Source organism: Panthera tigris, chromosome B1 (assembly GCF_018350195.1).
Source record: "Panthera tigris isolate Pti1 chromosome B1, P.tigris_Pti1_mat1.1, whole genome shotgun sequence".
NCBI lineage: Eukaryota > Metazoa > Chordata > Mammalia > Carnivora > Felidae > Panthera > Panthera tigris.
In genome coordinates this window covers 60,066,511-60,090,447 of record NC_056663.1, presented here as the reverse complement: position 1 = coordinate 60,090,447, position 23,937 = coordinate 60,066,511, and the positions used below count along the sequence as shown (strand labels likewise).

The following is a 23,937-nucleotide window of genomic DNA, read 5'->3' as shown; positions in this document are numbered from 1 at the left end:
ACTTTCTCTCTACCTCTTTTATTTCAGCTTGCAAACCAGGCAATTATTTGCTGAGCTCATCTCTTTCTTGTAATACATGGCCAAAAGCATACAGTAAATGACAGTTATCAAACTCACATGAAGACCAGAACGGGCTCTCTTGATCAGCTTACAGCTCTCCTCCAAAAAGTGATTCAGACCTCCCTCTCTCTCTGCCCCTCCCCCGTTCATGCTCTGTCTCTCTCTGTCCCAAAAATAAATAAAAAACGTTGAAAGAAAAAAAAAAAAAAAAAAAGTGATTCAGAGGCTCATTCTTTTTCCATCTAGTGGCTAATCCATCTTCACATCTTGCTTCTAATTTCATCATTCCAATCCACAATCTACAGAAGCAGAAAGAGGGTGGAGGATTGTTCATGGGAACTTTTATGGACCTCACTGTGATATCTATCACTTTTGCTCACATTTCATTGGCTAGACCTCCATCAGCTAATTCCCCTTATAGTCTGTTTTTTTGTCCTCAAAGAAGATGAAATAAGTTTGGTGATCACCTATCAGTGTGAAAATGAGACTTGAAAACTGAAACCAAGACAGGCCAGTGAGCAACAGAAGATGGAAGGATGAAGATATACTTGGCAATAAGCAGGAAGTCTATGAGGATGACTATATTGGGCACAAAGAGAATTTTCAAAAGGAGAGCAATATATAAACAAAAAAACAAATAAAAATGTTCTGCATTATTTCTTATAAGTACTTTAAAAGTAAATGTCTTTACATTTTTATCCAAGCTTTATGTTTTTTGACATATCACCATTTTAAGTGATCTTTTGAAAGATCACTGTGTGAAAGTTTCTTGGCCCTACTTCTAATCTAACTCGTAGAATGATGACGTTCATCACACTATATACTATATACATATTATACAATGTTAATCTGAACATATTAGCAGTATTTTTAATTTCTATATAACTAATCTTAACATGTATAATTAATTCATATGAGAAAAACAAAAACCCAGCTCTATTTTAATCTTTTATTCCTTCTCTTTTGTTTTTGGCATACATAAAGCATGTGTGTGTTAAAAAATATTGTCCAACATTTACCTGTGTTTCATTGATTGATTGCTTGATTGTTTTCCAACAAAGCAAATTTCAAAAATGCTGGTGTGAAAACTAGTGTGGGAATAATCGTTTCCCATCAGGCCTCTGATTGAACATACCCTTCAAAGTCTTCTTCTACTTCACAGGAATTGCTCTCCTCTAAGCCTGTCTTATGTATTTTTATTCAGTGTTACCACATAATGTGAGATGTGTTTGCATATCCGCCTTTCCCAGTAGTTTCCCAATCATGAGTTTACAGTTTACAGTTTTAGAACTAGGCTCAGTATATGGTACATAAAAAGCAAGTCAGACTTTTTGGAAATAAATGCTACAAAGAACAAATTCTTTTAAAAGTCTGAGTGAATAAAGTTCAATGTTTGCTGCAGTAAAAAATGAGGCTTAATATACAATAGGTCTATGAGAATTCTAGAAAAGGAACATCATTTGCACACCTGGGGAAGAGGAAGGAGGTGGTTCAGGGTAAGTAGAAACGTCTTGCTTGAGCATGCTGGCTCACTCGAAGGACTCCTGCTAAATAGGAAAAATTGTCTGATTAAATTGCTGGCTGGCATTGCCAGGTTGACGAGGTTCCTGTAAGCAATAGAGAGCCACAGGGAAATTTCTGGCAGAATGAGAGATGACTGGGAAGACTTTATCTATTATCATCTCCATGTAAGTAGGAAAAAATTAAGTTGCACGTGTCATGCTAATTTACCACAACAAGTGGAAAGAAACATAGTGAGAGCCTCGCTTGTGACTTAAATTAAGAGAATCTAACTTATTAAGAATAAAAACTAGTTTCCCCTTCTTATCATCTCTTTAATTTCTTAATTCCATTCTCATTGAGTTTGTACTGATCAAATCAATCAGATGTACCCTGAATATACGCTGAAGTGAGACAAAAAACCATGAGAAAACCCAGCAGGAGGCAAGGGACATGTATTTAGGCAAGAAAAAGCTATCAACAATCCCTCTCTTTTATTATTCAGATTGTCTTACTGGCCATCTTCCAACAGAGAAAGCAGTTAGAATTCTTGATGTCCCAGCTAAGTTTAAAAAAATAAAAGGAAACAAGGAAACTTCAGGTTAGGAAAAAAAGACAGAGTATTCCCCAGCTCTTCAGGAAAATAGACCCATAGTCATATGCTGACTTTTTTTCCCCAAAAATTACAAATTCAAATATTTACCTTACAGAGATTTCTAATTTTTTTTTACTTCTACAAAGCTTTGTTTTTTAAAAAATGGACAGCTTTGTCTCTGTTTCTGAAATTATTGTGTTACATCACCCAAGATAAGCATTGAGAATTATCTCTACCCTGTCTAGAACTAGTCTGTATGCAAAAATAGTTAAAGTGAGGAAATGACTATTAATAATAACTTTTTCCTCTAAAATATCAATAGCAGTGTGCAAGTTTAAATTACTTCATTTTCCTTCCTTTCTTATTATGTCCTTTTGCTGTCTTCCTTATTTGGGGTGGGTTAACAGATCCAATCAAACACAAGAGGTGTAGTTTCCCCTAATATGTGTTTACTGTGTTTAAAACCTTCATATTGTGCTTCACACACATTTTATATGATTGGATTAAAGAATGAATAAAAGTACTAGATAGGAACACTAACTATCCAGTCATTGCCAGGCAACGTGGATTTTAATTCTTTTTTGTCCTTTTATGTGGGTGTGTGTGTCCAAGTTACTATCAGTTTTGAATTAGGAATAAAAAAATCCGAAGGAAAACACTGCTGAGGAAGCCAGATATTAACTGCCCCGAATTGAGGAGAGATGGCTGTTTTGGACTGATTGGATTTCTTCAAACTGTTCACATGAGAAAGGTGGTATGTACCAGTCATATCCACTGACTTTTCAATTAAATTAAAATTTTCAATTTTTAAAGATAAAGTCACAAATTTGCTTCATTGTATTTGGTTTTCCTTTGGTGTGATTTGGATTTGCATGGTTTTGCTGCACAGTCATAAAACTGCCCGTATCACCAACCTCAGTTAATCAAGTCCTGGTTTGAGGTTCAGATCTCTAGGATTATAACATCAATGGATAGTGATAGTTTGTCTTTTCATAGTTCAGCTATACACTTCTGTGTAAACTGTTGAAGAAATAAACTTATTTTAACCTGTGAGAGAGGTTGAAGTCATTATGGGGAAAAGTGTTAATAATAATGATTAATTTAAAAAATGATCTCTGTTGACAGCATGTCAATTGAATATTTCCTAACTCTTAAATGTCATAAGACTAATTTTAATTAAAACATTCTCTCTGTAGTTAAGAGTCTGTAACTTGGGGCGCGTGGGTGTCTCAGTCAGTTAAGCGTCTGACTCTTCGTTTGCCTCAGGACATGATCGCATGGTTTGTGAGTTTGAGCCCCACCTCAGGCTCCATGCTGACGGTGTGGAGCCTGCTTGAGGTTCTCTCTCTCCCTCTCTTTCTCTGCCCCTCCCCCTTCACTCTCTCTGTCTCTCTCTCAAAAATAAATAAACAAACAAACAAACTTAAAAAAAATTTTTTTTAAGTCTGTAACTTGGTTTGCCTGACAGTTACCAGAGGGGAGGTGGGTGGAGGGATGGGTTGGATAGGTGATGGGGATTAAGGACGGCACTTGTGATGACCACGGGTGTCAAATGGAGGTATTAAATCGTTGTGTTTTGGGGCACGTGGGTGGCTCAGTCGGTTGGGCGTCCGACTTCGGCTCAGGTCATGATCTCACGGTTCGTGGGTTCGAGCCCCGCATCGGGCTCTGTGCTGACAGCTCAGAGCCTGGAGCCTGCTTCAGATTCTGTGTCTCCCTCTCTCTCTGACACCTCCCCCGTTCATGCTCTGTCTCTCTCTGCCTCAAAAATAAATAAACATTAACAAAAATTAAAAAATAAATAAATCGTTGTGTTTTGCACCTAAAGCTAATGTTACACTGTGTCTTAACTAACTGGAATTTAAATAAAAACTAAACACCTAAAGAACAAAAACAGAACAAAACAAAACATTCTCTCAGTTTAAAAGGATCATTATTTTTTTAAATTTTCAACTAATGAGGGGCACCTGGGTGGCTCAGTCGGTTAAGCATCTGACTTCAGCTCAGGTCATGATCTCACAGTCTGTGGGTTCAAGCCCCATGTCAGGCTCTGTGCTGACAGCTCGGAGCCTGGAGCCTGCTTAGGATTCTGTATGTCCCTCTCTCTCTGCCCTCCCCTGCTCATACTCTGTCTCTCTCTGTCTCTCAAAAATAAATAAATGTTAAAAAAAAAAAACAGTTTAAACTTTCAACTAGTGAGGCTGCAAAATATAAATTAAAACAACAGTTTCCAGTCAGAAATTCATATTGGCATAGCCATTGCCCCTAATAGAGGAAAGCCAAGAGTTCCATTGTAAACCGATGAGTTCCATCTTAATATCAAACAAGTGTTTATTTTCTTAACATCCAAATAGAAATTTATTTCAATTTATTAAAGAAAAATATACATTCTTTGGGTGCCTAGGTAGTTCAGTAGGTTAAGTGTCCAACTGCGGGTCAGGTCATGATCTCACAGTCTCTGAGTTTGAGCCCCACATTGGGCTCTGCACTGACAGCCAGAAGCCTGGAACCTGCTTCAGATTCTATGTCTCCCCCTCTCTCTCTCTCTCCCTTCCCCTCACCTGCCAATCTCCCTCTCTCTGTCTCTCTCAAAAATAAATAAAAAACATTTAAAAAAATTTAAAAAACTTGTTAAAGAAAAATATACATTCTCTAGTAAGAAACAAATGTATGTTATTAGGATAACGTTGCATTCCATTAGAGCTATATCACAGTCGAGCTTCTGCTGCTGAATCCTGCTTCTTTCTTCTCCCTTCCATGAGTGTTGCTCCCAAGCACACTCCATAATAAGCACGATGTGCTGATCTCCATCTCAGAGTCAGCTTTCCAAGGAACCCAATCAATGGCTATAACCCCTCCTTGCAGGGATGAGCAAACTGCGGCTCAGAGAGATTACCATTACACATATACTGAATGAGAAAGCCAATATGGAAATAGGACTAAGTGCACGATCCCTGCCTTGTTTAAATCTAATTTCTCCTAACTCCAACCCCATCTGACTCCACTCCAGTTCTACTTCTACTTGACAAAATGTCAGTGACCGATATGCAAATGACCTCTTAAAATTTCTGTACCTCTTCAGTGGTTGAACTGTAAGCCACTTAAAAGTACCGACATCTCATAATCAAGATTGCAGTGTATATTTTTTTAAAGCAAAGATTCTTATATTCCAGGAAAAAATAAAACACACCATTCTGAAAATTTAGCATGACAGAAAATAAGTCATGGAGGAAAAAGTCAGTGAACAGTGTTTTCTCATTGTAATAGGGCAATCAATCTTATTCATAATCACACTTCCTTTTTCCTGAAATTAAACAATAATGCTTTATTATTGATAAAGTATATATGTGTACTTGTATGTATAATAATATTATCTACATAGACACACATATTTTAAAACAACACACTGATTTATGTCACCATGGGATTTTACCTAATTTGGATTATGACTTTATAGTATAAAGTATTACTTCCTAATTTCATTTTCCAGAGTTCAAACATGAAATTATGTGTGTGTGTTTAACTTTGAAATAGCTTTTCTGTGTAGTAGTTTTCCTTCCAACAGACAATATCAAAAAATGAGGGTGAATAGAGACTTAAATTTTATAAGCCAAGGAAAATTAGTTTACTTAAAGATTATATACTTATAAGGTTTCACAGTATATTTCTCTTAAAATGTAAAACACACTTTATAGGTATAAAATAATATGGATTTCATAAAAATTACTTACATTACATTACATAGAAAATGGAAGTAATAAACATAAAGATATATCTTAGTACAATCTTCTTTAATAATAGCTTTTTTGAAGGCCAGAAGTCTCATGGCAATTCACACTGTTTAATAAAATATATAATTTCTCTTAGATTTTTAAATACTTTGAAGATTTTCCATTGACTCCTGACTTCTACATCAGTGGCTGTTCAGTCGGGAGCTTCTGATTTAGCATTTGGATCAGTAATGTAGAAGGTTGGGAAAGGATAAAAAGTGAATTAGGGAACTGAAAAAGTTTATCACTTCTGACCATTATCTGGGATGTACACCACTTCAGAGAGAATTTGTCCAGACATTTTACAAAAAAGAAATGGAATTTCTTCCTAAAGAGTTGTGCAATTTAGAGCTGGTGAGTTTTGACCAGATAACTGACGGCTGTTTCAGTGTAAACAAATATCTTTCACCCTGTAGTCAGGACCATTATTCTCTCTCTCACTCTGTGTGTGTGTGTGTGTGTGTGTGTGTGTGTGTGTGTGTGTCTGTCGGTCGGTCTGTCTCTGTCTTTCTCTTTCTCTTTCTCAATCTCCCTTTCTCGGTGTATATATAAATGACAGACAGATGATAGGTAGATGATAGGCGATAGATAGATGATAGATAGATAGATAGATAGATATACTCTGTGCAACACTCTATATTTCTTTTCCACTTGGCTCTATCATAAATCAGTTCTATGTCCTTATATTTATTATTTAACCTTCTTGAGATTCAGATTAGAGAGATTTACTTTGTAATTTAAGGAATGTGAACCCATTCTTCTTTTAACTCCCTCCCAATACATGTACTTTAAAATTCTTCAATTGTTGAAATTACAACCACTACTTCCCTCTACATTTTTATTTTCAGAATCAAACTAAAGACTGTCCATGGCTTTCATCTTTTTAACATCATGAAAATTAAGCACACCTCTTTTTGTGAATTAATAGAGATTGAGGGAATTGGAGCATAGGAGCCTTAAGGTATTCATGAAATGAAAGTGTTGAAAATTATTGTCATATTTCCTGGGAGAGATTTTTTACTTAATCTTTAAAGTATTTTCCAAAAGGGATATTTCTAATAAGGAAACAACTCAGCCAGAACATCTTGTTGAAAACGAATGCCAATCATTAAATGGACTTTCAACACTTCGTGCATGCTTTTATTAAACTAGATTTACAGGAGATCTAATTATCTGTCAAATAATTAAAAAAAAATAATCACTTGGAGATTAATTAATCAGCATATGCAAATCACACTGGAGATGATAAATGTTTTCACAGAAAGAATGGAAACTACCCAATTGGATGCTTGGCTGTCTGGATTTTCCTTACAATGGTTTCTCAAACTGGTACAGTGAGACCGACCACAGGGGATGTATTGCCATGAGTTTTCAGTGATCATCTGTATTCAAATTACCTTGTCCAAATATTTTCAGCTAGATTTTAAGTCCCTTAATTTCTTCTTTTCACAGTTTTACTTTGCCCCTAACCCAAATTCTATACTCACTGATGCCATTTCTTTGACATTTCCATCAATTACACACACCATGCTGCTGTCTTAGGCTTTTTACATGATGAAATCAGCTTGACTCTGCCTTGGTGGAAAAAACTAAATCACAAACTTACTGTATTCATATTTTTTTTAATCTACCAGTCTGTTTAAAGTGCTTTGGGTAATTAACGGCACGAAGAAGTAAACAGACAAGCACCATTTCAAGTTTAATGTCAAAAATCCTATGTTTCAAAAAATATTTCATATACCCAGAACTGCAGAAAATTCTTAAATATTTACCACAAACTTTGTAAGCGTAGGTGTTTACTTAGCTATATAGTTTGATTGGAAATCACTAAGAACACTTCAGTGATCTGGAAAGTCTTCCTACATCTTCTAACTGATCTTTTTTTATTCTTTATTTTAATTCCAGTGTAGTTAACACACAGTGTTATGCTAGCTTCAGCTGTACAATATGGTGATTCAACAATTTCATATGTTGACTCAGTGCTCATCAAGATATGTATCCTCGTAATCCCTTCACCTAATTCACCCATTACCCCAACATACCTTCTGGTAACTGTTTTTTGGTTTGTCTCTTTATTTTTTTTTTTTTTTTTGTTCATTTGTTTTGTCTCTTAAATTCCACATATGAGTGAAATCATAATGGTATTTGTTTTTCTCTGACTGGCTTATTTCTCTTAGCATAATACTCCCTAGATCCATCCATGTTGTTGCAAATGGTAAGATATCATTCTTTTTTATGCCTAGATAATATTCTATTATATATATACCACACCTTCAGGATCCATTCACCTATTGATGGACGCTTGGGCTGCTTCTGTATCTTGGCTATTGTAGATAATGCTGCAGTAAACATAGGGGTGCATATATCCCTTTGAATTAGTGTCTTCATATTCTTTGGGTAAATTGTCAGTAATGTGATTACTGGATCATAGGATAGCCCTATTTTTAAATTTTTGAGGAACCACTATGTCTTCCACAGTTGCTGCACCCGTTTGCACTCCCAAAAACAGTGCACAAGGTTTCCTTTTTCTCCACATCCTGACCAACACTGGTTGTTTCTTGTGTTGTTCAATTTAATCATTCTGACTGGTGTGAGGTGATATCTCATTGTGGTTTTGATTTGTATTTCCCTGATGATCAGTGATGGTGAGCATCTTTTCATTTGTCTATTGGCTAACAGGATTTGTTCTTTGGAGAAATGTCTGTGCAGGTCTTCTGCCCATTTTTTAATTTGGTTATTTGTGTTTTTTGGTGTTGAGTTGTTTAAGTTCTTTACATATTTTGGATACTAACCATTTATTGGATATATCATTTGCAAATATCTTCTCCCATTCAGTAGGTGATCTTTTAGTTGTGGTGGTTATTTCCTTTGCTGTGCAGAAGCTTTTTATTTTGATGTAGTCCCAAAATTTTAGTTTTGCTTTTCTTTCCATTTTCTCAGGAATATATATTTATAATAATATATTTTAGATATATTATAATACAATTGTGGGTTTATTTCTGGGCTTTCTATTCTGTTCCACTGATCTACAGAAATCTGTTGCATTTCCACACAACTAACAATGAAGCATCAGAAAGAGAAATTAAGAAAATAATCTTATTTACAACTACACCAAAAATAATAAAACACTTAGGAATAAATTTAACCAAAGAGGTGAAAGACCTATACTCTGAAAAGTATAATACATTGATGAAATTGAAGATGACACAAACAAATGGAAAGACGTTGCATGCTTATGGGTTGGAAGAACAAATGTTGTTAAAATGTCTATACAACCCAAAGCAGTCTACAGATTTAATTCAATACCTATTAAAATACCAACAGCTTTTCCACAAAGCTAGAATAAATAATCCTAAAATTTGTATGCAACCACGAAAGACCCCGAATAGTCAAAGCAATCTTGAAAAAGAAAAATAAAAGTGGAGATATCACAATTCCAGACTTCAAGTTATATTACAAAGCTATAGTAATATAACTGATCTTTGAATTGTGCTATCTAAAAGCTACTTCTTTATCTTTCCTCCACTCATTTAGTATTGATTCAGTTAGCATTTGTCAAGTACCTACAATGTGCCAAGCATGGTTCTAAACAATTGGGAATTGTCAATGAACAATAGAGACAAAGACCACATCAGTCCTTAAGAAGCTTACATTGTAGTGGGGGAATAGGAACAATTAAAGAGAAATCTAGTGAACATAATGAACAGGTACATTATATAGAATGTTAGAAAGTGATGAAAGATATGACAGAGTAGGATAATGGGGATAGAAACTGTTGGGCTGGGCATAGTAGGTAGGCTGCAATATTATATAGGTTGGTCAGGGTAAATGTCCTCGAGAAGATGAGATATGAGCAAACATTTGAAAAGAATGAGTTAGCAAATGAATGGCTATAATAGGGCAATACAGGCAAAGGGAAAAAGTTAGAGAAAAGTTCTAAGGCAAGGGAATGGCTGATGGTTGTAAAGAATAGCAAGGAGCCAGCTGGTGCTATCTGAGCAAGCAAAGGAATGTACTATAGTAGTGGTAGGTAATGTCAGACAAGTAACAGGTGATGAAATTAGGTCAAACCTGTAGCCACTCTAAGGACTTTGGCTTTTGCTCTGAATGAAATGGGGAAAGGTAAATCATTTCTGGGTTTTGAGAAAAGGAATATTATGATCTTATGCTTTAAAATATTCACACTAGATGCTGTGTTGAGAAAAAAAAGTAGGGAGACAGAATAGAAACAAGCCTGTAAGGATACTGTATGATCAACAAAGTCAAGATATAATGTTAACTTGGACTCATAGGAGAACACTGGCAGTGATGAAAAGTGCCCAGATTCTGCATGTGTTTTGAAGGTAGTGTCCATATTACTTCCTCAGGAATTGGGTAGAGGATTTAAAAGTAAAACAGAAAGAATAAGGGGTGCCTAGGTGGCTCAGTTGGTTAAGCATCCAACTTTAGCACAGGTCATGATCTCAGAGTTTGTGGGTTTGAGCCCCATGTCAGGCTCAGCATGACAGCTCAGAGCCTGGAGGCTGATTCAGACTCTGTGTCTCCCTCTCTCTCTGCCTCCCCCACTTGTGTTTTCTCTCTCTCTCTTTCTCTCTCTCAAAAATAAATAAACTTTATAAAAAAAAAAGAAGGAATAAAATATTGCTCAGTTTTTAGTCTTAGCAAGAGGAATTATGAAATTATGAAGTTTTATAAAATGAGATGTGGAAGATCTCGTGGATGTAAGAGGTCTTTGAGTTAGAGGGAGACCAGAAGATAGATTTGAACATGTTGAGTCTAATATGTATATTAGAAAACCAAGTGAAGATGTTCACTTGGCATTTAGAATATACGCATCTGACATTTGGGTGATAGATCTGAGCTAGAGATGTAAAATTGGGTATCACTACAAAGCAGATAGCATACAAACCACATGAATGGTTAAGATTAACAAGGGAAGGATTATAGACACAGACAAAGACCAAAAACTGTGTACTACAGTTTTAAGTACTACTTAATACTACTTTAAGTAGTATTTTAAGTACTTTAAGTACTACTCTTAATACTACTCCAGTATTAAGAGACTGAAAAGTAAAAGGGGATTAATATGTAAAATTGAGAAGGAGTAACCAATGAAATAGAACAGAAGGAAAAAGAGAGGGCAGGATCCTGCAAGTCCAGTGATGAAAGCATAGCAAGGAGAGAGAGTAAGTGCATCAAATCCTACTGATAGGTCATATAAGATGAGGACTATGAATTTCCATGATAAGTTTATATTGTTAAAGAAACAACATATGTTCATAGAAGATATAGCACATTTATTGCTTTCAGTCATTTATTGCTTGGGTAAATTAAAGCCATAAGAGACTGGCCAGAGGATATTATCTAAAAATAATGAGTTCTTTCGGCTAAGGGAAGAGTATAGTAACCAAATCTCAGGCCAGAAATGGCACTGAAATCAAATAATCATATTTTTCTTAATAATAAGACCTTGAGGAATTCATTTAGTACCTGTAAGCCTATTTATTTTTTATCTTTAAGATAAGAGACAAAACTATACAACCCCAAGATCCCTGCACCTTAAAACTTCTGCAATATGAAGGCAAAATAACTCCCATAATTCTACCACTTAATAAAATTATGTTCACACTCAAGCGTTGTCTTATATTCCTTGCCCATATGTACACACTTGCTTACAAAAATACACAGATTTTTGGGGTGCCTGGGTGACTCGGGCTCAGGTAATGATCCCAGGGTCATGGGATCAAGCCCCAGAATGGATCCCAAAATTCTCTCTCTCTCCCTCTACCCCTGTCCCCTGCTTGCGTTCTTTCTCTAAAAATAATAATAATAATAATAATAATAATAATAATACACAAATTTTTTAAGTAAGAGTTACACATATGCAGTCTTAGTCACCTAATATTTTAGGCAAATGAAATGAGGCAGAAGAAATGTGTATGATAAGTTTGTATCAACTTTTCCTTAGCTGGATAATTCTAGTTGATACAACTTCTAAGTTGTGATAAAACATATTAAATTTTCCAGGGTTACACATTGACTCACTAAAGTGTATAGTGTATTTATTTACGAATAAATTGATCTTTCTCATATACCTCCAGCTTTTGGTTAGCAAGGAAACCTAATATTTAATTATATTAACATAGCAAATTTAATCCATACAATACTTTGAACAGTTAATGTGAGTCCATGTTCAATATTATTTACACAGTTATTAAGTTAAATACTCAACTGTCAGATTTCTGGCCATCCCTTCTCCTTCTCACCAAGAGAGCATTTGGTGGAGAAGCATGTGTGTGTGTTTTAAGAGATATCTTTATGAGAGTGATAGTGTCCTCAGATCATGAAGATACTTCCTCCATCCTTGCTCATCTTGGCTATGGAATGGTGGTTCCGGGCAACTTTGGACATGTAGCCTATGAGATGTAGATGTCCAGGATACGAGCATTTCTCAACATTAGCTGCCAAACCATGCAGCTGGTCAATTTATGATCCTTTTTCTGTCTCAGTTTGATCAGAGCCAAGTAACCTTCTATGATGGTTTAGCCTCAGCTTTGTTCTCACTGGAGCTGAATAATCCCCCTAAATTCTAGGTCCCACACAATCCACCAGTATAGTCCACCTTATAGCTCTTGGCTACTAGAACAATCTGTCTCTGCCATGGTTATAAAACAACTGTATCTGTCAGCCTCCCCAGCCAGGTTCTCAACTAGCATACAAGTTCCTCCATCAAGAACAGGTAAGAAATTTGATCCAGATGAGAAATTTTCTCCATCAGGAGCAGATAAGTAGTCCATTAATCCTATTTAGGGATTGATATTAATTCAAGAGAGTTGTATTTCGATTTTCCTCTGCCCCATCTTGTTATATCCCTGAGTTCATTACAATGTGGCCATTTCCAAAATTCAAACAGAAGATAGGAGCAAAAGCCACCCTATTTTCACTGTTCTCTCAGCATAGTTGAAAAAAATTTTTTTAATTAAAAAAAAAAAAGAAAAAGAAAAAGAAAGCCTTCCCTCCAGATCTCAAACCAAGGGAAAGGTTAAATGAACTGTCTCATACATATCTCTCCTAATTCTTTCTCCCTTCTTTCCATCATAATTCTTGGGGACCAGAGGCTGCTGCACTGGCTAGCCATCTTTCCTGCCTGTTTGTGATGGACATCTCTTCAATTGCCTTGGTCATAAAGGGGTGGTAGTGCTGGGCATGAAACAAATTTGCAAAACATTCTTACTACACAAAATTTGGATTTAATCATTATTTTATTGTCATATATATCCTATTTTACAGGTCAGAGACTGAATATTCATACTCATTCTTTCACTCTAATAATGTTAAATCCACCTGTACTGCCCACTGCCAGACCTTGGATGCCCAGTTTGATGGGAAGAAGACTCTGCACAGAGAGCTGGAAGAGTGAAAAGCATTTTAACATCTTTTAAAGATTACCACCAGTGCAAAGACAAAATGAAGCCTACATTTTTAGGGGTGCCTGAGTGGCTCAGTCAGTTAAGCATCCAACTCTTGATTTCAGCTCAGGTCATGGTCTCATGGTTCATGAGATGGAGCCCTGTGTAGGTCTCTGTGCTGACAGTGTGGAGCCTGCTTGGGATTTTCTCTCCCTCTCTCTCTACCCCTCCTCAAAATAAATAAATAAACATTTAAAAACGCCACATTTTTTTAAAAAAGACCGATATTTCATATAGCGTTCAACAAATGTAGACTCCAAATAATGATAGAATTTTCTCAGGAATTATCAAAGATTTTTGTCCTAATAATCCTATATGGACCGTTAATTAAGAAAATTTACAAAGGAAAACCTGTGCTTATTTTGCAGGGAAACAGAGAAGAAGGATACACAGATCCTGCAATGGCTGCTCAGGATGCAATGGTAACTAGAACCAGATCTCAAAATGACTATGGAAAACCTTTGTTAAAATGTCTGAGGTGGTTGTGGTGCTATTTCCTAGCTGTATGATGTTTCAGGTCCTGTGGGAAGCCTGTCAACAGAAGACAGGGGAACACAAAACCATGCTGCAAATGATCCTGTGCAACAAAAGTTATCAACAACTATGGCTGGGTAATTGTTAATCAAGTTCCTTTTCAGCTACTTAACTGACTGTGTAATAAAAAGCAAGTTGTTAACTGGCAGAAAGAAAAGGGAAATGTTTCATATAGCTATGACAAAAGTGCTTATTTTGAATTATGTTTATACAGATCTGTCTCATCTAATGACATTACTAAGGAATTAAGTTCTCTTATAATTTTATTTTTTCTAATAACTGAATTATATAATCTTTAAGTACTGAATCTTTTAAAATAATCTCTGTTTTTGATGGAGAATTTACTCAAATATATTAGCTATTTCCTATTAGGCATTTTATGTGTTGTCCTGAAGAGACTATAGTGAACATAGTTTAGTCCATTACAAGTCAAGGAGATTATTATTAATGTCATGATCTATGCAAAGCTGCCATATGGGTCTTAAAGGTGCATTAATATTAGCTGGCACTTTATTTGACTTCTATACCTTTCTGTTCCTTTTATTTATTAATTTGTTTCTACTTGTATAAAACACTCTGAAAATTTGTAAAAGACAGCCTACTCCCACTCAACCTGCACCTTTATATTTTATTTACTTTCACTATTTATAGCAATCTAATCAATATGTATGTTGTAAATTTATAATATGTATAAACTCTCCTTTGAATTTTATCAATTTGTTGAAGTTTTCCAGGAATTTCAAAATATTTCTGGGCAAGACCTAGTAGATGCCATTAATGAATGTTATGATGGATACTTCCAAGAGTTGCTAGTTGCAATTGGTAAGTAATAATTTATTTGGTGTACAGCAGACCTTTTATCCCAGAATAAATGCTAATTAGCTCTGATTGAATTAAAGATGCATGAATATGCTCTTCATTGAGTCACTTTCCCCTGAATTTAATTATTTAGTAAGGATGTTAATTCTATACAGGAAAGGTACATTAGCTATTGACGCAATGCACTAACATGGCAAGTTGATAACTTAATGAACTAATACCCTTCCCTAGTAACTGGTTCAACTTTCATACTAGGAAACACCGAATTCTCAGATATTCTCTCAGGTAATTGGGATCTCACACCTTTCAATTCATTACTGACTTCCATTCCCTTTTTAAGGAGCAGATAAATCCTAGCAATATGGCTTTCTTTTTTCCAAGAGGAAAATAATTTTTTGTCACTGTCTCTAATATTTTGCCTTTAGGGGTAAGTTCTACCATAAAAAAAAAAAAAAGATTTACCAAGTTGTTACTTAGTAGTGACTTCTGCAGGCTATTGTGAGAGAGACATACCTCCAGCTCTTTCCAAAGAAAAGATATCTTCCCACAGAGAGGTAAACAGTAGTAGCTGTTCCTAACAACTACTATTAAATTACCCATGTTGTACCTTGTGCTGTGCTGTGACTTGACAACACACATTGCAGGACCTACAAATGGAGGGTGTTTGTAAAATATCCTCATAAAGAACACATCAAGTAATCACTTGTATTTGTTGAATAAATGGACAGTCTGATTTTCCATTCCTAGAACGGCACAGATATATATTCATGGGCATTGAAGATGATAGGTAACAGAATGTGTATAGCTTAGCTTGGAAAGGAGTTTGAAGCTAGGGTTCCATGAAAAGATTTGGTGGGTTCTATGAAATCCTTGAAATAGTATACAATATATGAATATTTGTATGTGTTTCTGGGGATAGGGTGCTTTTATTTTGGCTAAGTCTCAACATAATTTAATTACCGTGTATCTTATTACAATTCATGGAACAAACAAGGCCCAAGGACGTTAGTATGGTCTCAAAGTCTGCCAACTAATGAGCAACAAAGTTATGACTAGGACTTCATGTCATCTGAGTTTCAGGATAGCTCTTTTTCCACTGTAGACCACACCACAAACACAGCAGTGAGTGAGAAGAAATACTGGACATGAGAAATACCAGAAAACAATGTAACTGATTCATTCATTTATTCAATAAACATTTACTGAGTTATCTACCATTCTGGCCATTGATTTAGGCACTACAAATGGAACAGTGAAATAACAAAAGCCACAACAAAAGCCCCTGTCTTTAAAGTGCCCACATTCTAGCAATGACTCGGGAGTGCTAGGAGGTTCACAGTTATAAATAAAGGTAAAAGATGAAGGCATGGTCTCACAACCTAAAATTAGCGTTTGAATTATAGAGAAAACACTGTTGTGATTATCTTATTTTGCCTAAAAGTTAAAGCCTCACATACGCTACTTATTCATTAATTTATTCACTTACTCAAATAGACATTATTGACTGTCAATGATCATCAATTGACTTCTATCAAGGACAATTGTTCACTAGGCTCTTGGTAGTTCTAATGCCATAATGCTTTGATTAGATGACTCCTAACACTGGTATAGGTCCCTTATGGCCCATCCAGTTTTTCTTTAAGAGACTTCAGGCCTACTCACAGGTCTACCAAGGATTAAAAATAGCGTTTGGGAAGGGGCACCTGGGTAGCTCAGTTGGTTCAGCATCCCACTCTTGATTTCAGTGAAGATCATGATCTCAAGGTCATGAGATTGAACCCTGCATCAGGCTCTGTGCTAACAATGCAGAGCCTGCTTGGAATTCTCTCTCTCCCTCTCTCCCTGCCCCTCCCCTGCTCACTCTCTCCTCTCTCTCTCTCTCTCTCAAAACAAATAAATAAACATTTAAAAAAATAGTGTTTGGGAAAATGAGCCAACTGCACATTGAATTATACAATAATAAAAATCTGTAATAGTGATCTATTTAATCTTCAAATAAAGAGCACACATTTTTCTTCTCTAGGCTATGCAAAGGAACTACAGATCTCCAAGAGGTAGAGATAGACTAAATGAAAATCTGAATGAATCATTATAATATTGTTGGTTTATATTTTTCTATGTGTTATGGTTTTACCAGTATTCTAAATGTGGAAATTTTACTGCAATGTACAATGAGGGATCCCACAGAGAATTCAAAAAGTATCACTCTTCCAGGACTTTAACAGAAAAAGAAAGAAGTATTCTCATTGTTTCCCAAATTCTGAAGAAAATACATACTGTCACTCTCAAACTTTCTTTTTTTCTCTCTGATTTTTTCTAGTTCTATGTGTTCGAGACAAACCATCCTACTTTGCTTATAGGCTATATAATGCAATCCATGTAAGTATGACCCACGTATTTTTTAAAATTTCTCCAGAAACCATGTTTACCTTCTCAAATCACTAACTAAAGCACATGGGGGAGATAGGCCCCAAGGAGTCATACTTCTCAGGTAACTCAATTTGTATAGAAAGCAGAGCATTATTTCTTTGGTGGGTCTCATTCTGGTGTATAATACATTTTTTCACTTGAGCATTTCTTGTTTGAAATGAATATATTTGCATACGGTTCAAAAATAGAATTCAGTGTTTTAATAAAACACAAAATAATGTTAGTAATTATTTTTAAACATAAAGTGCTATCTTAAAAAACACTTAAAAAGAGATGGCTAGACAATAATAAACTCTAAATCTATTTTATAATTAAATGAGAATGGCTTTCATAGTTTAGTGTGATAGTCAATCACACATCTTTTGGTGCATTTGTTTTTAAAGAAACAAACACTTAAATGCATGAGACAATGCACACTTTATTCATAACGTGTGTGACCCATATTTTGAAAAAGAAAAGTTCTGATACGAATCATTGCATATGTATCATGGCTTCAAAAATTCAGTGAAAATTATTTTTTTAAGTCAGCAATACAACAATTTTAATAGTGTTTTATCACCAAAGTAATTTTTACAGACAAGTTCATTAAAAGTAGCTAGCATGTTGGGATAATATAATATTCAAGAATACTTCTATTATATATCTTGTGTAAAGAGTATTTTTTATTTACGTACAAGAACCTGTGTATCCTCAGAACACAGAAGGAAGATTAATGTTCATGGCCTTCCCCTATTTTATTCTATTTCCAAGCAGAAAAGGTTTATTTGATTTTTAAAAAATTAAATAATGTATCAGGCAATGCTATTGAACAATTTCAATAGTGTCCTTCCCCAAAACCAGAATGAAGTTTCACTTGTGAATGACCATGGGAAAAGAAGCACAATTACTCTGATTCCAAATTTGCCCAAGAAGAGGGCTACTTATTCTCATAATGAATAAAAATCCTATTCCTTCTGTGTGTCTTTCAATGCAAAAATAAAGATATGTGTACTCACAACTGGTTTGGAGGTAAAGAAGAAGATTGTATATTCGAATAATTGAGTTGTTGATATATGATAACCTCGAGTGTAAAATATTGGCCAAAGCTGTTTATACTACTGTTAATCAAAGAACATCTACAGAGATTTTTCTCCAGTACACTCTAATGAATGATATACAACTGAAATATGGAAACTTGGGTAAAATCACTTAATTGAATCACATCAAATTATGAAAATTTATTCGGCAGGTCTATTCCCAAAACATTCAGACATTAAAAATTTTATTATGCTCAAAAAAATTATGCTCACTGGCCACTGGATGTCCCCATTACTCCATTTGAAAAGACAAATCGAAATTGGTTTGTCAAGCAATATTCCTTCTGGAGCTAGTATACAGAAGTTGATTTTTGTATTTTTCAGTATTTGAGTTAAATTCGGCAAATATTTCAAATATTTGGAATTTTTATTTTTACGATTTTTAATAATAGACTATAAAATAAAGATGCAATTGCTGTCTTACTCAGACATACCAATGTTCATCTAACAGAATTCAAAACCCACCTGCCTCCCTGGCCTAGAAGAATTTTCACCTAGAAAGAGTACATGATCAGATTTGCATTTCATAATGCAGTGTGAGGGAGACAGTGTAAAAGTTGGCTGTTAAAGAAAGGAACTATTGCAGAATCAGGGTGAAATGATAAGGGCCAGCATCAAGGGAGTGGCAATGGAAATAGAAATCACAAGGCATTTAAGAAGCAAAATAGAAAGGGGTCCCAAGATGGTGATGTAGGAAGACCCTGAACTCACCTCCTCCCACCAACACACCAAATCTACACCTACACAGAGAGCAGTTCCTCTTGAAGAACTGAAAGCTGAACAGCTTCTGCACAACAAACGATAATGTTTCTCACAACATAGAGAAAGATGGGAGAGTTGGAAACATAGTAATCCTGACACAAAGACCTTAGTAGGAAGGGAAATCACTGAGGGGCCCATGCACAGACTGACCTGCCCTTGGCACAGTGAAGAAACAGCAGTTTAAAGGGCAACTAGACTATAAGTAAAGGAAATTCATCCATTAACCTTAAAGTAGTCACCAAATAGGCAAGGAACTGCTGGAACTTTCTCCAGGGTCAGAGGTGTGAACGAGCACCAGGTTTCATCTTCCCCCTCCACCTTGACAACAGAGACATGAACAGGGTGCAGGTGCTCTACCCAGCCTGCTAGAGCTGCCCAGCATGCCTTGGGCCTCTCACCCACACACCAGCTCCAGCAGTCCCACTGGAAGCAACATACAGATGGCCACCAGGCACATGAAAAGGTGCTCAGTATTACTAATCATTAGGGAAATGCAAATCAAAATCACAGGAGATATCACCTCACACCTGTCAAAAGACAAAAAATAACAAGTGATTGGCAAGGATGTAAAGAAAAGAGAATTCTCATACGCTGTTGGTAGGAATGTATATTGGCGCGGCCAATGTGGAAAATAGTACGGAGTTTCCTCAAAAAATTAAAAATAGAACTACTATACAATCTAGCGATTCCATTTCTTAGTATTTATTCAAAAGCAAACAAAAACACCAATTTGAAGAGATATATGCACCCCTATGTTCATTGTAATATTATGTACAATAGCCAAGAAACAACCTATGTGTCCATCAATAAAGAATGTGTCACACACACACACACACACACACACACACACACACACACACTGGAATATTACTCAGCCATAAAAAAGAATGAAATCTTGCCATTTGCAACAACATGGGTGGACCTAGAGGGTATTATGCTAAATAAGTCAGACAGAGAAAGACAAATACCATATTATTTCATTTATGTGTAGAATCTAAAAAACAAGACAAATGAATAAACAAAACAGAAACAGACAGGTACAGGAAACAAACTTGGTCACAGAAGGAGAGGGGTGGGGGAATAGGCAAAATAGCTGAAGAGGATTAAGAGACACAAACTTCCAGTTATAAGATAAATAAATCATGGTGATGTAACACACAGCATAGGGAATATAGTCAGTAATATTGTAATAACTATATGGCAAAAAACTGTATGGTAAAAAATTAGATTTGGGGGATCATCTTGTAATGTATAAAATACTGAATCACTATGATGTACATCTGGAACCTATAGGCAATAGTATGTCAAGTATACTTCAACAAAATAAATTAGTAAAGCAAATGAAAGAAGTCAAATAGGTAGACTGCTTCACGGTATGCACACAGTAAGAGAGAGGGAGAAGTCACAGAGGACACTGGGAGTATGACTCGGGCACTTCCCAGATCGCAATGCCAGCGTTCGAGGATCACAGGAGGAATAAATAGTCACAGAAAAGAGGATGAGTCTATATTAGACAGATTAACTTTTACCATTTTCTAATTTTTTCCCTCCTTTTCTCTATCTTCTAGGACTTTGGTTTCCATAATAAAACCGTAATCAGGATTCTAATTGCCAGAAGTGAAATAGACCTGATGACCATCAGGAAACGATACAAAGAGAGATACGGAAAATCCCTATTTCATGACATTAAGGTAAATCTACACATGATTTATTTTGACCCATATTTTGTCCCTTTTGAAACTGAAATAAGAGCTTTAATATAAACAACTTCATTAGAATCTAAAAATTTAATAAGGCACATGGGTGGATCAGTTGGTTAAGTGTCTGATTTCAGCCCAGGTCATGATCTCATGGTTCCGGAGTTCGAGCCCTACATAAGGCTCTCTGCCATCAGCACAGAGCCTGCTTTAGATCTTCTGTCTCCCTCTCTTTCTGCCCCTTCCCCCACTTGCACTTCTCTCTAAAAAATAAATAAATATTAAAAAAAATAATAATAAAATAAAAATTTAACTATTCTAACAAAGATAATCTACTTTTTTACATCAGACAGCCTTTAGTGCACCGACAGGTGCTGAATGAGAAAATCCCTTTACCTCAGTAACAGAATTTATTTCTCTTTGATGTGTTTTGAACAAAAATTGTTATTCATCCCTACTTGTGTAATTGTGCTTTATCAGTTAAATTTTGAAGCATGATCAGTATCAGGAAAAATACATTTTACAAAAAGACCACACTAATTGTGAAGAGGTTTCTTAGGTCAATTCAGCTCTCTTCCCATATTGTTATAGAAGGCAGGGCGGACAGTCCAATCCCATAAACTGGTAATTTGGAGGAATTTAACGTTGGTAGTAACATAAAATTCTTTGTGTACACACCCATCTCTTTACCCCTTAAGGGGCAAAGCAGCAATGATTCAGAAGTGAACAAGTCCATTTCTTCATCCTGATATGTCTAAACTTTAGTCTGGATTTTGATAAAACCTAGCAAAGAATTATTAGACTATATAGGGCTCTAGATAGGTACTTTGGGGCACCCAATCTGCAATTCAAGTGTCTGACTCCTCTTTCAAAAACTTATAAAGAATTTGAGGATGGCACCAGGAGAGCATTAAACCAGGCACAGGGCCCTGAGCATGTATCTTCACTTCTGCTTTGCACACAGCTAGATGTTGTTCCTTATACAAATTGTTTTACACTGAAATGTTCAATTGCATAAAATAGCTTTTTAGTTTATTAAAAGAGTGATCCAGAAGCAACATAACAGCCCAAGGACCAAAGGACCACAAAAACCCAGATGGCCCTCTAGGCCTTTTGTGGCCAAATTGGTTTCCAAATGGAGGACTTGATGCAACAGTTAAGAGGAATTTTATTCCTTGGTTCTGATAAAACTCTCCTTGCCCCTACCTTCAATATCCTAAACTTTGAGAACTGCCTGTCCTAATACATTTTCTAAACAAATAAACTACTGCAATTAGCCACAGCCACCTCAAAGTCTACTGTTATTTACATATAATTAATGTAACACTACTACGTGCACTTAAAGCAGTGAATTATTATTACATGACTTTGTGTGAGAGAATGTTAATATGATAGTTGATTTTTAACTTAGTTTTTATGATTCCATTTATTTATTGCTATTATTGTTTTGAAACACTTAGAAACTATAGAAGACCATAAAAAGAAGATAAAAATTGCCTTATTCTCTACCACAGATAACCAGTAATGAAATGTTGTAGGTTCTGTCTTTTTAAAAACATATGTAAACATTAATATGCTTTACTACATAAAGGAATACTTTCATTGAATTATGGTATCCCACTGTATAAGTTATAAAATACATAAACTACCCCACATTATTAAATATTGCTTTTTACTTTTTCACTATCATACATAAAGTTGTCTATATTTTTGAATGTAAATTTTTGTGTTCATCAATAATTAATCATTATTTCCTTAGAATATATTTCTTGAAGTGGAATTACTGCATTAATGAGTATAAACATTTTTAAGTCTTTGGAAACATATTGCCAGTTTACCCTCCAAGACTCTAAACTGATTTATAACAATAATATTAGGACACCTCTTCCTAAAGTTGAGGAGATTTAATTCTACTGTAAGTTATTCTTTTTATAAATACACATCAGGGTTAAATCAACTTTATAGAAACCCTGTTCTATTGCCTATAACCATGGTATTATTTTTCAATAACTTCCACTGGGATAGTTCTCAGGACATATTAAATCTTTAGATGAAAAAAGACAACAATTTTGGAAACACTAATGGCCCATGGATCTTTCTGACTATAGTTCAGAGGACTGACGCTTCTTTTTTAGAAATACTAAGACATTTTCTTTCAAATACATTGTTTGTTTGTTTGTTTTCAGAACTTTGCTTCAGGGCATTATGAGAAAGCTCTGCTCGCCATCTGTGCTGGTGATGCTGAAGATTACTAAATCAAGAGATGGATTTGCAGGACTGCACACTCCTCTCTACAGACTTGTCAAAATATAGAGTTTGTGATAAATTTGTATTGTTAGAAGCATTGTAGCAAAACTGTAGAATCATATTTTCTCTGCTATCTTTAAAATCATTCTGAGCCAAAGAAGAATCTATTGATAAAAGTATAGGAGGCTAGATTTGTACTTATTATCCAAATCAGCGATTTATTAAATTGTGTATAATGGAAAAATAAAAATTTTTTTCGTTGAAATATATTTTATTTAAATGTGAACTTTCAATTCCCTAGAGCAAGAGTCTGCTTACAACTGTCCTTTAGCATTCTTAGGGAAAAGAAAACACAGTGTGTGGCCATCCCCCTCAGAGAAATTTTCAAGACTTCTGTACAAATGCAATAAACCCAGAGTAAACATCTAAAGCTGCCTTTATGTAAAAGAAAATGAAGATATGAAACAGCAAAATGCAACCCGATAGATGTTCGTCAGGCTTAGATACATAAGAGACTTGGATGTAAATTGGGTGTATGCTTGTATGTGTGTGTGAGTACGTGTGTGTCTGTGTATTTGACAATCATTCTGGTAAAGGCAGTTTAGCTAATTTTTTTTAATATTAGTGCCTAAGAAACCTATTATTTGCCCATGCAACGTCAGAAAAGCCATTGTTCATTGTTTTTATCATCCCTTCTTCACATCTGCACCAAAGTCATTTGGAAGTTATGTGCTTTGTACCATCAGTAAAGCCTGGCCTCTCATGTGTCTGAAAACTCAGTAAATTAGGAGCAGCAAAGGAGAAATACTCACTGAGATCACATCTGGGAGAGAATCTAGATTGATGCCACAATACAGCCAAGAATAAAAGCAGAAACAGAGATGGGTGAGTCCATAACAGAGGGCTCCCATTATACACAACAGAAAACACAAATCCAAGATCACAGGAAGCTGCAGTTAATGAAGTCAAACAAGGAGA

General features: G+C 35.4%; 1 protein-coding gene across 1 annotated transcript in view; it reads left to right on the top strand.

Annotated features, from left to right (window-relative positions):
- Positions 1-22,967, top strand: part of ANXA10 (annexin A10) — a 62,673-nt gene extending 39,706 nt beyond the window's left edge. The window contains exons 7-12 of the mRNA XM_007097203.2: positions 13,763-13,816; positions 13,912-14,005; positions 14,655-14,750; positions 17,068-17,126; positions 20,584-20,706; positions 22,899-22,967. Of these exons, the coding sequence (XP_007097265.1) occupies positions 13,763-13,816; positions 13,912-14,005; positions 14,655-14,750; positions 17,068-17,126; positions 20,584-20,706; positions 22,899-22,967 (495 nt within the window). The remainder of the gene's footprint in view (positions 1-13,762; positions 13,817-13,911; positions 14,006-14,654; positions 14,751-17,067; positions 17,127-20,583; positions 20,707-22,898) is intronic.
- The last annotated feature ends 970 nt before the right edge of the window (positions 22,968-23,937 follow it).